At 39.6% G+C, this 13078-nt stretch overlaps 1 protein-coding gene across 1 annotated transcript; it reads left to right on the top strand.

The window, feature by feature from the left end:
* Window positions 1-2413: 2413 nt before the first annotated feature.
* VCAM1 (vascular cell adhesion molecule 1) lies at window positions 2414-11423 on the top strand. Its single transcript, XM_075711234.1, has 8 exons — window positions 2414-2590; window positions 4669-5017; window positions 5793-6110; window positions 6736-7008; window positions 7633-7896; window positions 8338-8604; window positions 10259-10529; window positions 11249-11423. Exons 1-8 carry the CDS (start codon window positions 2414-2416, stop codon window positions 11421-11423), a joined length of 2094 nt encoding a protein of 697 aa, XP_075567349.1.
* The last annotated feature ends 1655 nt before the right edge of the window (window positions 11424-13078 follow it).

Here is a 13078-nt window from a genome sequence, read left to right as displayed (position 1 = left end):
CTGCATAGGGTGAAAGGTGCTCGTCCCAGGTGCTTCAGTAAAGCATCAGAAACCAGAAGCTCTGTAAGAGGCTTTCTTATACTCAGATGTCCAGCGCGCATCCCAAGGAGATCTTTCGTGAGACGGGTGAGGGCTGCAGTTTGAATGGGGGACCTACGTATGAGCTTGCTGGAATACCTCTATGATCGGAGGCTGAAGAATTGTTGAGTCGGACTTAGCTGTATCTTCTCCCCTGAATGCCATTTCTGCCACAGAAGGATTCTGCCCTCTCAAGCTGATGGGACGCAAAGATGCTTAGTAATAAACCTGTTGCATATGTTTCTGTGTTGGGGCCCTGTATAGCAGTTACTACTCCAGCATGGGGTATTTTAGCAGAAACCCCAAATGGTGGCTCTAGATGCAGATATTGGGGTGAAGCGCCATCAGGAAACAGAATGTCAAATTAGATGAGTTTCCTTCTACTTTTTTTAATAAATCTCTGCTAAAAGAGAAAGATGAGCCCTCTTGTCCATAGGTCCTTGGCCATAAATCACAAAAGCAGTGGTGAAGGTTTTAAGAGACCAAATTCTGCATGAGGCTTAGCCTTTCAGCTTTCCTCTAATAGCGTCCATGGGACAGTGCAGTACATTAAAAACGCAGGAAGAGGGTGAGAAATGTTGGATAACTAACATGTTGCATAACGTGTGTTTCTTCAAATAGTTCATTAAGGTATCAAGAACTTGTTATCTCTTTTGTCTGGAGGAAATTAATTGAAGTTCATCATTTAGGTATTTAACACGATGAAGTTCATTGTAGGTATTTAACAGGGTTGTAGAAGTATGAGTTAAAACAAATGCTTAGCACAGTTCTGAAACGCTTTTCTGTTCTCACATTCCAGAAGAGTCTTAAGTTTCAGTTTCCTGAAGGACACTTGTATTTTCTGATGCCAGGCCAAAAATGATGCGTTCACTATTTCCAGAATACCTTCCGAGACACACAATTGTTCTATCTTTGCCCAGCAAAGCCTGAGAAAAGTCTCTTTTGATTGCTAGATGTATTGGGAAACATGTATTTACATCCGGTGCTTAATTCTTTTAATCTCTTTTGCCTTTAGTAATATTTTGTAATACTTGTTATATTCCAGTCTCCATTATGCTCTGCATGTGTCAGAATTTCTTCCAGCTGATCCTGTAATACTTGATCTCACTGTGAATCTAGATGCATCCTCTGTTTTTATCCCCAGCATCCTCCTCGGTGCCATTTGAATAAAAAGCTAGATTGTCTGAACTCTTGAGATCAACTGCTAAAGCTTGTCAGCTGATCTCTTATTTGTTTTCAGACAGAACAGCCAGTTCTGAAAATAAGCAAGCTTCATACTCATTGTCCTGTTTGCAGGTTGATGCTGAGGATAGCGGGAGCAACAGTAAAGTGTGCGTTCTTTTTAAAATACATAGAAGGCTCACATTTGAAGCTGAGTAAAGAGCAAGTTTTAAGAAATTTTTTAATTTCTTGGCAGATCTGTACTTTCTTTAATAATACTTGCTGCCTAACCCTGCTCTTACCTGTACTGTCTGAGTTCAGTTTGTCTGATGGCTCGGTATAGTAGTCCCTCTGGTAAGGACCATACTCCAGTAAACTTAATGGCAGCTGTCCAGTTTAATTTACTGAGCTGGATCAGAGTTATTTCCTATTTCATGTTATCTGATGAAGGGCTTGATTACAGTTTTCCAGCGTGCGGATATGGCTTTCTATGTTTATATCTTTTTGTGTCTAGAAACCGATTTCCCAGAAACAGGGAAATTTTGCCTTTTCCCCTTCAGCTTAGCCTGTGATTATTTAAGCAGTCAAAGCAGAAGAGTTTCATTTCTTGCTTCTCTCTGCCTATGATTAAAAAGTATTTACTTGCAACATAAATAAGAGAGTGTACTTCTTCAACAAAACCCTTTTCTGTGCAGTAAAATCACATTCTGTAGATGCTGTTACCTACTCTGGACAGATTTTGCGTTTCTGGATTACTTGCATTTCCTGAGGCTTATGAGATTTTCTTTTCTTCCTCCTCTAATAAAAACAATGATGATGATAATAAAAATAATATATTATGGGAGAATCCAGTATGGCAGTTTCAGCGAATTTCAGCTTTAGTGACTTTTGGTTAGGCATTGCTGGGTGCTTCAGATTTCCCTGTTTTATTGTCTTCAGGGTAATTCTTTGGTTGTCTCGTTTAGTTTTTCCATATTTCTAATATTGTTATTATTATGAATTATTATTATTTTGAAGACATACTTTCTGCCTGAGATCACAATTTTATCTTCCCACAGTCATTATATCCCTTTTATATTTATGAGTTTATGATAAGTGTATGAAAAAAGTGGTTGATGCTTCTTATTTTACCTAGTGTAAGGTCTGTGGCAGAGTCATAAATGTATTTATTGCAATGTGCTTTGGTGTTTCTGTAGCAGCTTCTACTGTCCAGCTATCCTTTGATGAGGATGCAAATGTAGGGGCAGCTGCAGTCAGGGAAAAAGCAGAAAAAGTAGTTCCTGAAGCAGACGTGCTGCCTGTAGGCCAGCGGGAGCCTTATTTCCTCTGGTACGACTCTCACCTGAACGTGGTATTTTGGAGCTAGCAATAGGTTATTAACCGTAAAATCTGCTTGGCTCAAAAAAGTATTAGGTTGATGTAGTGCCGGCTTTTCAGCAATTAAATTTCTTTAGCATTTACAGCATTGGTACTTCAGCCTTTATTTTTCCAAGTATTTACTCATTTACTAGATATTTGAATCTGTACTGTTTATAAAATATACTATATGATGACAATATTTCATAGACATCAGATGACCAAACTATTACATACTGAATTATTTTCCAGAGACATTTGAAAAACGGGAATGTTTTGTTTTGAATTTCTTACTGCTTTTATTTAGTGAGTCACAGTTGACCAAGATGAGCTACTCAAGTAGCTGAATAAACAAACAACTGAGATTTGGAAACCTTTATCCATTCTTTGCATTCATAGCATTTCCCAATTGGAAATTAAACACTGAAAATGTTATTTTACTTCGTTCATAACATTGTCCCTATATTAACCAGTAATAGTTGTCCTCAGAAATATTCCAAACTGGATTTGTATACCCACAGGAAACCAAACACTGAAAATAATCCCAGGGTTGTATTATCAACTGCTGCATTTCAATTATACATAAACAGGACATGAGAGACCTGAGAGGCATATCAGTAATGCAATGCAGACCAGTAGCATCTTGAAAGAGGGACGTTTTAGAGACATTTTTAAAGTGGAACTGGGAAAATCGCTTCATTCAATTCATCCGAACGGGATGAGCCTGATTCAAGCTGATATAGTCAGAACTCCAGACTTCTGTTATCTGACTTATTTCTTCATTTTTAGGGATCAAAAATACTTGGGAACACGAGTAACATCACCTCTTAAACGGGTAGCACAGTTTTCAAGAGGAATACTGAGTTAGGTAAAGTTATTTGCAGAACTGAGTATTGTTAGAAGTATTCTCAAGACAGCCCTACGAAAATATTTGCACTGGAAGCAAACATAAGTAAATTCCATCTGAGAGACGGTGCTATTCAATTACTTGGAATTACCCGCAGTCTTTCATTTTATCAGTTTGCAGGATCAGATCTTGACTTGGTCTTTTGAAGTCTAGTAGGCACTGCATTACAAGTGTTAATACTTATTTATTTTTCTGGGCTTAAAATACTGTATTAAAAAGGCAGCAGAGGGCGCTGAGCCTCGCCGGCGTAGCGCGATTTGGATCTCTTCCTGCTCTGCATTTCCCTGTCCAGGTCCAGGGATTTCCCACTCCACGTCGAGGAGAGCCTTTATAAAAGAGCGCGCTGGCTCTCCTCTAATAAACTGGTGCAGAGCAGCAGGATCTCGCTGTGCTGCTTCACAGAAAACAGAAAGCAAGGCTTTTTAATTGACTTTCTTTGCCCAGTAAGAGCAGTAACAAATGTTAAAGCAGATGGGAAGAACAAGCCAAGCTGTGCTAATAATTTTCTATGTGTTAATGACTGGTAAGTTGTGTGTGTGTTTGCTTTATTTGTTTTTAATTTTGTTCAGTGTAAGCTGACCTACAATTTACTGTTTGATCTTTATTTCTCTTTGTTCCAGTTACTTTTACTTTTCAGTGAATACGACTGTCAATTAAGTAGTTCTGTCAAAATGTCAGGAAGCTTTTTTTGGCATTTACTTTGAGCTTTTCCGTGCTCTGCAATGACACAGTCATTTTCTTATTGAGTTTGCTAAAAGACAGTCTAGGAGACAACTGCAGTATATCGCTGCGTGTTTGATATTTACTGTCAAGCCTGACGGCATCAGTCAAGTTTGGTGCTAAATGTCCTGGTGAAAGTGATTCTGTGGTTGTCCTTACTATCTTACTTACCACCCCTCCCCTCAAATGTTACGAAATTTTAGAACCAGATCCACCTGACAAAAAGTTATATTGTGCCAATACATTTATTTTCACTGGCAGCATTGGGTTTATGCCATTTTACATGTGAAAACTCTCTGTTAGAATAATTTGAATCTGTATTATCTTTGGCAAAAATAGCAATGTTTATGGGGTGTTTTGGAGATGTAAACCACTGTATGAGCTTTATTAGTTTAACCTCTACACAACTGTAAAGCAAACTTGCGAATGACCTTGTGTCACAGTAGAACGTGACAAGAAATGCTAAAATAGATGTTGAGAATGCTACTGAGTTCATGTATGTTCTCCCTATTGTAGTTAAAGCTTTTGAAATGGAGATTGTACCTGCTGACAGAATTGTTGCACAGATTGGAGAAACACTCGTGCTCACATGCAATACTACTGGCTGTGCATCACCAAGTTTTTCCTGGAGAACCCAGATGGACAACCCCCTTGGAGGAACAGTGAACAGCCATGGGACATACTCAACCTTGACTATGAATCCAGTTAGCATTGCGAATTCTCACGATTATCTGTGTACTGTCTTCTGTGGTGAGAAAGGGAAAAAAGAGAAGAGTATCAAAGTTGAACTTTACTGTAAGTAAAAGTGTAAAATTCTCTTTAAGTAGTACATGTTTGTAAAAAAAAAAAAAAAATCAGTAGTTGTTTTTAGATATCGTGGTTGGTAGTTAACTGATAATGCTAACTGATGCTAACTGATAACAAGTCTGCTATAGCTCAACATATATTTCCTTGTAAGATTCCTTTATCTGTCTGTTTGGGACTCTTTCTCAGCCCCTTCTTGCTCAGCTTTCTGCACTGAAGGTAGTACATACTGGTCTTATTTTATTTTATTTTATTATTATTACTGGTAATATTTGAAAGCCAAAAACATAGACTCCCCAAGACGTTGGTAGACCTGGAAAAAAAAAACACAACCGATGTGGCTGAGATGGATTTATTTGGGAAACCTGCAAGGGCAGAGCACCTAATCAAAGCCTTTGCAGCTTGCAGGGGAATGATTCAGATGTCTAAACCTACCAGCACAGAAAACAGGATACCACCAGTGTATGGATTGCTCTGGATGCCTGTATTTAGGCAGCTGTATCACTGCCTAGGTGCCTTGCTGGGTCTTATTAGGTCATTTGTGATTGTATTTCAACAACTGTACAAATATAATTCCTGTTAGTGTATGAACTGCTTATAAAAGACCTGTATGTCTTCCTATCAAGATATGTCTTGTAATAAAGTTGATATAACGTCATGTTCTGAACACCTTTAAACTCAAGATGTTTGATGTCTGGATCTTGCTCTTATGTTGACCCTAGAGCTCATCTCTGCTAGACTAAAGAAATGGACTTTATTCTTTTAGCTTTCCCCAGTGATCCTATCATTGAGATCAGCCGATCTGTAGGTGCTGGAGAACCAGTCACTGTCATCTGTAAAATTCCTGATGTGTATCCTCCTGATCGCCTGGAAGTACTCCTAAAGAAAGAGGAACAGGTTCTTCTTGAGAAAAATTTTTATGACCATGGCCGCACAAATACACAGACCAAAACTGTGACATATTCTTTTAATCCCACGGCTGATGATATTGGGAAAGAGATTGCCTGTGTGGCCGGTTTACCAATTGCTGAAATGGACTTTGAACCCAAAGAAAGAGTAACTTCTCAGAAACTGAATACAAACTGTAAGTATTTTTATTCTAGGGCTTTCACACCAAGCACTGTTTAACGTTAAGTTTCATGGTACGGGTTTACAAAGTGTGTACTATAAATCATTTATAATCTACACTTGTTATCTGTATTATTTTTTGTAGATAATCTGTTGTATTCAATTGAATTATCTTGTATTCAGTAACAGTCATTGAGTCATTAAATACCCACTGTTGTTTGTGACAACAGTTAGGCAATGCTTTAGTAACTCCTCTCTCACTCTCTTTCATTGGGCACTGGTGCTCAGTCAGAAAGTAAAGACCAGAAGAAAAATGGCAGCATGCAGATAACCAATTGTTTTTAAAATTGCCATTGTACGCTTATCAGTTCCAAGTTTATAGTCCTAAACAATAGGGAGACAAATGTAAGAGTAAAAAAAAAAAAAAAAATTGTACATATTTTGTCTAGCTTAGCTTTCAAAGCTGCAAGCTAAATGTCTTAACAAGTCTGGAAAAATTATTCCACTGTGTTACTGGAATACACATTATTCATTTTTTCTTGATATTGTGGGAAATGTACCTCTAGAGAAGCTAGTGTTAAAGATGCGCATGTCATTCTTCATTAACTTACTGACCTCATCTCTCTTTTGTTCTCTTCCAGTTGGTCCACAAAATACTGTCATTACTGCATCTCCAGGCAACTCGCCCATGGTGGGAGACTCTCTAAAGCTCACTTGTGTGACTGAGAGCAATCCACCACCACAAATAGTTTGGAGAAAACATCTGGCTGATGAAAGCATTCAGCATCTGGTAGAAAAGAATGTCCTTTCTATTCCCCGTGCCCGTTTCGCTGATTCAGGACTGTACATCTGTGAAGTCATTAATCTGGTGACTAATGAAACAGAGAAAGCAACTGTGGACATCGTTATACAAGGTACAAGTCTGCTTGAATTTAGCTTGTATCATCCAGTACCCAACTGGCAGCTTCCTGTTGGGGTGAAGGACTCTGAAACACTGAAAATTAGGCAATTATGGGGCCGCCTTTGCTATGAATTTGGGATTTAGCTTTCAATTTACTACTGCTTTTCATGGGCTCTGCTTTTCATTTCTATGCTTAATTTTCAGCTAATTCTCTCTGTGCTGCTGTTGTACATGCATACCTCTATACACTTCCTGCAATGCAACACTCAAAGTGGTAAAAGAATCTGCAAAAGTGGTGTGGGGGACACTGTTATTTCCTTGAAATGCTAATGTGCATAGCAATTTCACAGGGACGTCACAGTGTCCTTCTTTGAACTAGTAGTTTTAGTTATTAGTAGTAAATTTAGTAGTCATTTAATAGTTTTACTGTTTGGGACATCATCATTATTGTTGTCATTGTTGTTGTTATTTATTATTACTACTGCTACTGTTTCAATAGAGTCAAAAGTCTCAGGTGGAGCCTGGGACCAAACCCAAAATGAACAGATCCTTGGGCGAGCAGTTCCTGCTTTCTTCAAACCCTCTCTGTCTTTAGTACTTCTGCATTAGTACAACAGCCTTTTCTTTTATCACGCAGGTGCTCCAAGCATTGCAGAACTCTCCATTGAGCCTTCTGCAACAGTTCAAGAAGGAGAAGCTGTTTCCATACAATGTTCTGCTGAGAGTAACCCTCCTCCCAATATCATTTTAAGGAGAAAATCTGACAGTGGAGACCTGCGGCCTTACGCTGAGGGGAGAATTTTCCTTCCTTCTGTGACATTCCTAGATGGAGGAAACTACGAATGTGTAGCAGAAAATAAGTTTGGGAAAAGTAAACGTGAAATAGTATTTAATGTGGAATGTAAGTATGTGTAATGTTTTCCCAATCATTTAAAAATAATTAGTTAATTCTCCCCTTACTTCAGGGATGAATGTAACCATCAAACTAAACAACCCTGTGAGTACAAAAAAATCAGCATAGTCCTTTGCTCTTCCCCAGAGAAAGCAGTGCTGATGAGCAAAACAAAGGCGTGAAATCTTTAATGTAATGACAGTCTTAAGTCAGGATCTGAACGAGCGAGAAACTGATCTACCTTCTTAAGGTTCTTGGTTAGAAGTACTTGGTTAGGACGTTTAGGCTATAGAGAGTTTGTATGGAAGCTCTGATACCATGTGCTTTACTTATTCTGAGAATGAAAAAGAAATTAACTTTGGGAGGCGAACAACCTGGCATCCAGTAGGACATGTTGGATCCATCTCTAAAAAATCCAGTGATGATTAACTACAGGATTCTTCCTTTCAGATGGACCGAAGAATACAATGATCTCTGTTATCCCTGCTGCTGCTGTTAAAGAAGGAGAAACTGTGATGATGAATTGTACTAGTTCTGGCAATCCGGCTCCAGTGATCTCTTGGAAGAAAAAGAACGCCACTGGGGAGTCTGAGAAAATTTTTCAAGATGCAATTTTAACTCTACAGAACATACAAAGTCAAGATCTGGGGCTTTATGAATGTGAAGCTTATAACCAATTTGGCAAAGAAGAAAAAGCTGTGGAATTACTTCTTCAAGGTTAGTAGAACAGGATGGAACACAGGTTTTTGTTTTATGTATTTTAGGTCCAGATCTCATTCTGTGACGAATGGGGGGATTCTGTCTTTGATGTCAGTGGAGTTAAAAGGTGACGCTAATGTCATTAAGTCATTTAGGAAGCTTTAAACAATGAAGGGTGAAATCTGCCTTGGAACAGGTAGCTTATGCCAAGTTCTCACATCAGCTGAGCTTCCATCGCTCCTTCCAGTTGGCAAATGTATGCATGAGGCAAAGAAGCTACGCAGTGCCCATATTTTCTGCCAAATGTGTCTCGGTGGAGGATCCAGCTACCTGCATACAAAAGATACAAAGAGAAAGTACACGCTGAAACTTCTCTGTGGAGGGACTGTGTTACAGCCCCTTGGCTCTCCTTTAAGTTTCGACTCTGTATCCTGTTCTCGCAAGCTGCGTGTGAGCTATACCAAATGCTGCTTCCTCAACCTGCATGCAATGACAGCAGTTTCATTTTCAGACTTCCCTGCTTTAGCCCTGCTGCTTCTGCTTATTGCATGGCACCAGTGTATTGCTTAGGGATCACTTCTGCCACTAATCCATCTCTCTTCTTTATTCTTTACTATTTTTGTAGCTGCACCAAAGAATATACTTTCAGTTTTCCCTTCAAGTGCAGCGATACAAGGAGAAACCATCTCTTGCACATCTGCAGATGTTACATGTGTTCAGAATACTCTGTGAAAGAAAATAGGGGATGGGATCACAACCCTTGAAACAGTAGATGGCAAATATACCATAGGCAGGGCTCAGCTAAAGGACGCAGGAGCATATGAATGCATATCATTAATGAACTGGGAGAGCAATCTCAGCACGCAGTACTTTATGTCAAAGGTTAGTTAAAATAACTACTGTACAGAGTTAATCTTATGACTTGGTTTAGACAGACAGAATGACGTCTTCGCTTCAATTCCATTAAGAATTGTCTTTAAAAAAACTGAGGTGAGTTGCACAGGTTCTTGTCATAAGTGGTAGGATCTTAGCACTAATGGAAACTTCTGCCCAAACTGGCAGATGCACAAAAATAATTGCTGCTTCAAAATTTTTCATAGTTCCACTTCCACCTTTGAAAACAGGATGTAAAATTGTGGAACCTAGTGAAAAAAATACTATTCTAGGACTCCTTCCTTTGCCTTTTCTGTCTCTCTTCTGTTGAAAAAGGACATCAACCGCTGGATCTGTTGGTCTGTGAACTCAAATGAATAAACAGTGAATTTAAAATAAGAAAACAAGAAAAGGCTCCATATGGTTAGCTCAGTTGGTTAGAGCGTGGTGCTAATAACGCCAAGCTCACAGGTTCAATCCCTGCTCGCTGCAGGGGGGTTGGGCTCGATGATCTCTCAAGGTCCCTTCCAACCCAAAGCATTCTATGATTCTATGATTCTATAATGTAAAAGATATGCAACATACTCCATCAACTGTTAAAATGTTCTTTCTGTCAGCTGCTGTGGACTGCAGTCTGTGAAGGATAGCTAGTGAGAGTAGTGTCTAAAGCTATGTGCTCCAATATTATAGTGAATTTGTTAACCGGATTAGTACTGTGTGTGTGCAAGCTGCTGATGCTTCATGACCTTTTTACTTCTGTTTGTTGTTAAATCCTACCTTGCATTTCTTTTCTTCTCAGTTCCTCCCCAAAATGTTACTGTGTCAGTGTATCCATCAGAAAATGTCAAAGAAGGAGAAAATGTCACTATTATATGTAGCACATACAGTAACCCACCACCACAGATGATCCTGAAAAAAGTCCATCGGGAGAATGAGATTATTCTGCCATCAGTGAATGGAACCTTTATACTCTACAATGTCACCAAAAATGATACAGGCAGATATTTGCTTGATGTTTTCAACGAGGTTGGAAACAACATCCAAGTGATTGAGATAGCTGTTGAGGGTAGGTGGGTCTATTGCCTTAAACTTATTTTCTTTGTACTTTCTAATGAATTTTGTGTCAAGGTGAGCACAACTAGTTCGTGGCTGATCCTTGTGCAACAATACTGCGGTTAGCCTAAAAAAACCCCAAAACTCAACCCAAATAATAGCACAGCTGGTGAGAATAAGCTGTATTTAACCTCCGTTCAGTGTGGATGTTATTGTCTCTCTTACCTGAGTTGGTGCAGTAGCTTCAAGGATAGGGCCAGAAAAAGGTGGATCCTGGCTGCATTTCTGTCCACGTGCATGAACAGTGAGACTAATCCAGAGGAAGTTCTGTTTCACAAAGAGATCTAAAGATTGGGCTTTTTAAACATGGTCTTCTCCTGAAGTATTGTTTTCAGGAGGTAGAAATGTCCCCAAATGTTTCCTGGGTAAAATACATGATATTCTTCTTGTATTCTTCATGAACTCCATGGTATTCTTCATTGTAGATGGTATCAGATGGGTTTGAACTTGCATAGCAAATTCAAGACCAAGATAGTGGCTAGGAATTAAAGTGTGTAATATGGAGCTACTAAAGAAAAAAGCATAAGGAAAACATTTTGAAATGTGCTTTGTGCATGAAAACAGAAATAGCGTTCTAAATGAAGGTCATTAATAACACTGCTTTTACAGTAATACACAAGTATCTGTTTCAATCCGGTTTTACACAGCTTTTTTCTCCTTTTGTCTCCATTTTCAGGAAGATTGGAAGAAAGACATCAAATCCTACCAGTGATTATTGCATTCTCCTGCGTAACAGCAATAGCAGTGCCTATAGTTGCAATTTTGATCTACGTGTCAAGACAAGGAAAGATAAATGGATCCTACAATCTTGTAAAAGCACTCAGACTGAAAGTGTGATCGCACGAATATAAGTCTAAGTTCACGATAAGCAATGTTATTTATTGCTGTGACTGGTTCTACTCTCCTATAACATATGGTAACAAACAAGTGACAAGAACACTGCCATCTGATAGCAAATCGATTTTTTTTTTTTTTTAATGTTTTGATAAGTATTTCAGTATTTAAATTAAAGGGACATCCTGTCCTAGCAATTGGTAAATCACTTCTGTGCTGGAGCATGCTGAACAAAGAGTTCCTTGGAGAACTAGGTTTGTACATAGTGTACAATTTGTGTTATAAATATGTTCAACTGAATATCAGTTTGTAAAATTGCAGTCCTACTGCAACTGTACAGAGAAATGTTGTTAATTCAAAGATACAAATCAGCATTACTTCAGCTGATCAGTTGATAATATTTTATTTTGTATTATTCTACAGAGTGCATGTTTTTAATATAGTTTGTCTGCTTGTGGTAATGTTCGGAAAATGTTCTTTTTTTCACTCATATTGCCATAAACGCTGTACATTCAGTGAAGTTACACAATCACTGGGCTATGCATTTCTAATTAATTTAAATTCGTTTAAGATCTCAAGGCTCATTTGTGAAACATTTTACTTTATAATCCCAGACACTTTCTGAGTAATATTTAGTCTAGTTAGTTTTAGGACAGCTGAGGTATTTTTGTAGGGTTTAATCATTCTCAAGTCAATGTCAGAATTCTGTTATTTTGCGGTGAGCCAAATCAGACCCTTCATTTAGAATATAAGCTGCCGATAAATACACTTTACAAATTTCCACTGCAAAATAAAGCTACCGGTAGGTTTCTTTGACTAGATCCCCCTAGTGATTCTTGCTTCAGATTATGTCAGAATACATGTTCCTATGGAAGGAACCAGCGAAAACTATTATCCTTAGCAACAGCAGTCGAGTGTCATGGGAAGCCCTAGGTGTAAAGGCGCGAGCAAGGCAGGCAGCGACGTAAAGGCAAGGGGGAAAGGCAAAATCTGTGCGGCCTCAGCAATGGTGGTGGAGTTGTTTCCCGAAGAAATGCCCTTCCCAAGCTGCTCACTGTGGAAAACTAAGCCCCTTGCTTGACAACTTTCCTTTTAATAGACAACCAGTGCCTGCACACTTCTCCCTGGTTAGCGCCTTCTTTCCTTGCCCCCTCTCTCCGCCGTTGGCAAAACGCGGTGAAAACAGTGGGCTTTCTGTGCAGAGGCAAAGGTGAGGGGGAAGGAGAGGTGGAGTTTGATGGTGTTCTCCCTTACATCCCTTCTCCTGGCTAGCAGTGCTGCTTTGACTCACCTGGTTGGTGACGTTCCACGCTGAAGGCAAGGCTGTGGGAGGCGTGGGCACTGCGGCTGAGATGTTGAAGTGCATCCAGTCGCCGCGGCGCTCAGCCGCTGCGTTAGGCACAGGAAAGTGGGCTTGGCTCCCCCAAACCTGCACACGCAAGGTCAAGCACAAGGTCGAAGGTGGGCTTGGCTCCCCCAAACCTGCACACGCAAGGTCAAGCACAAGGTCGAAGGTGGGCTTGGCTCCCCCAAACCTGCACACGCAAGGTCAAGCACAAGGTCGAAGGTGGGCTTGGCTCCTCCAAACCTGCACACGCAAGGTCAAGCACAAGGTCGAAGGTGGGCTTGGCTCCCCCAAACCTGCACACGCAAGGTCAAGCACAAGGTCAAG

The sequence above is a fragment of the Pelecanus crispus genome, chromosome 5 (assembly GCF_030463565.1).
Source record: "Pelecanus crispus isolate bPelCri1 chromosome 5, bPelCri1.pri, whole genome shotgun sequence".
Taxonomy (NCBI): domain Eukaryota; kingdom Metazoa; phylum Chordata; class Aves; order Pelecaniformes; family Pelecanidae; genus Pelecanus; species Pelecanus crispus.
This window is presented reverse-complemented; position numbering and strand designations above follow the sequence as displayed.

Bases quoted from the DNA above. Each gene is read 5' to 3' on its own strand.
- VCAM1 (XM_075711234.1), top strand. From the start codon at position 2,414: ATGTGCTTTGGTGTTTCTGTAGCAGCTTCTACTGTCCAGCTATCCTTT. The intron at 2,591-4,668 runs GTATTTTGGAGC...GTGTCACAGTAG, and splicing joins ACGACTCTCACCTGAACGTG to AACGTGACAAGAAATGCTAA. The intron at 10,530-11,248 runs GTGGGTCTATTG...CTCCATTTTCAG, and splicing joins GAGATAGCTGTTGAGGGTAG to GAAGATTGGAAGAAAGACAT.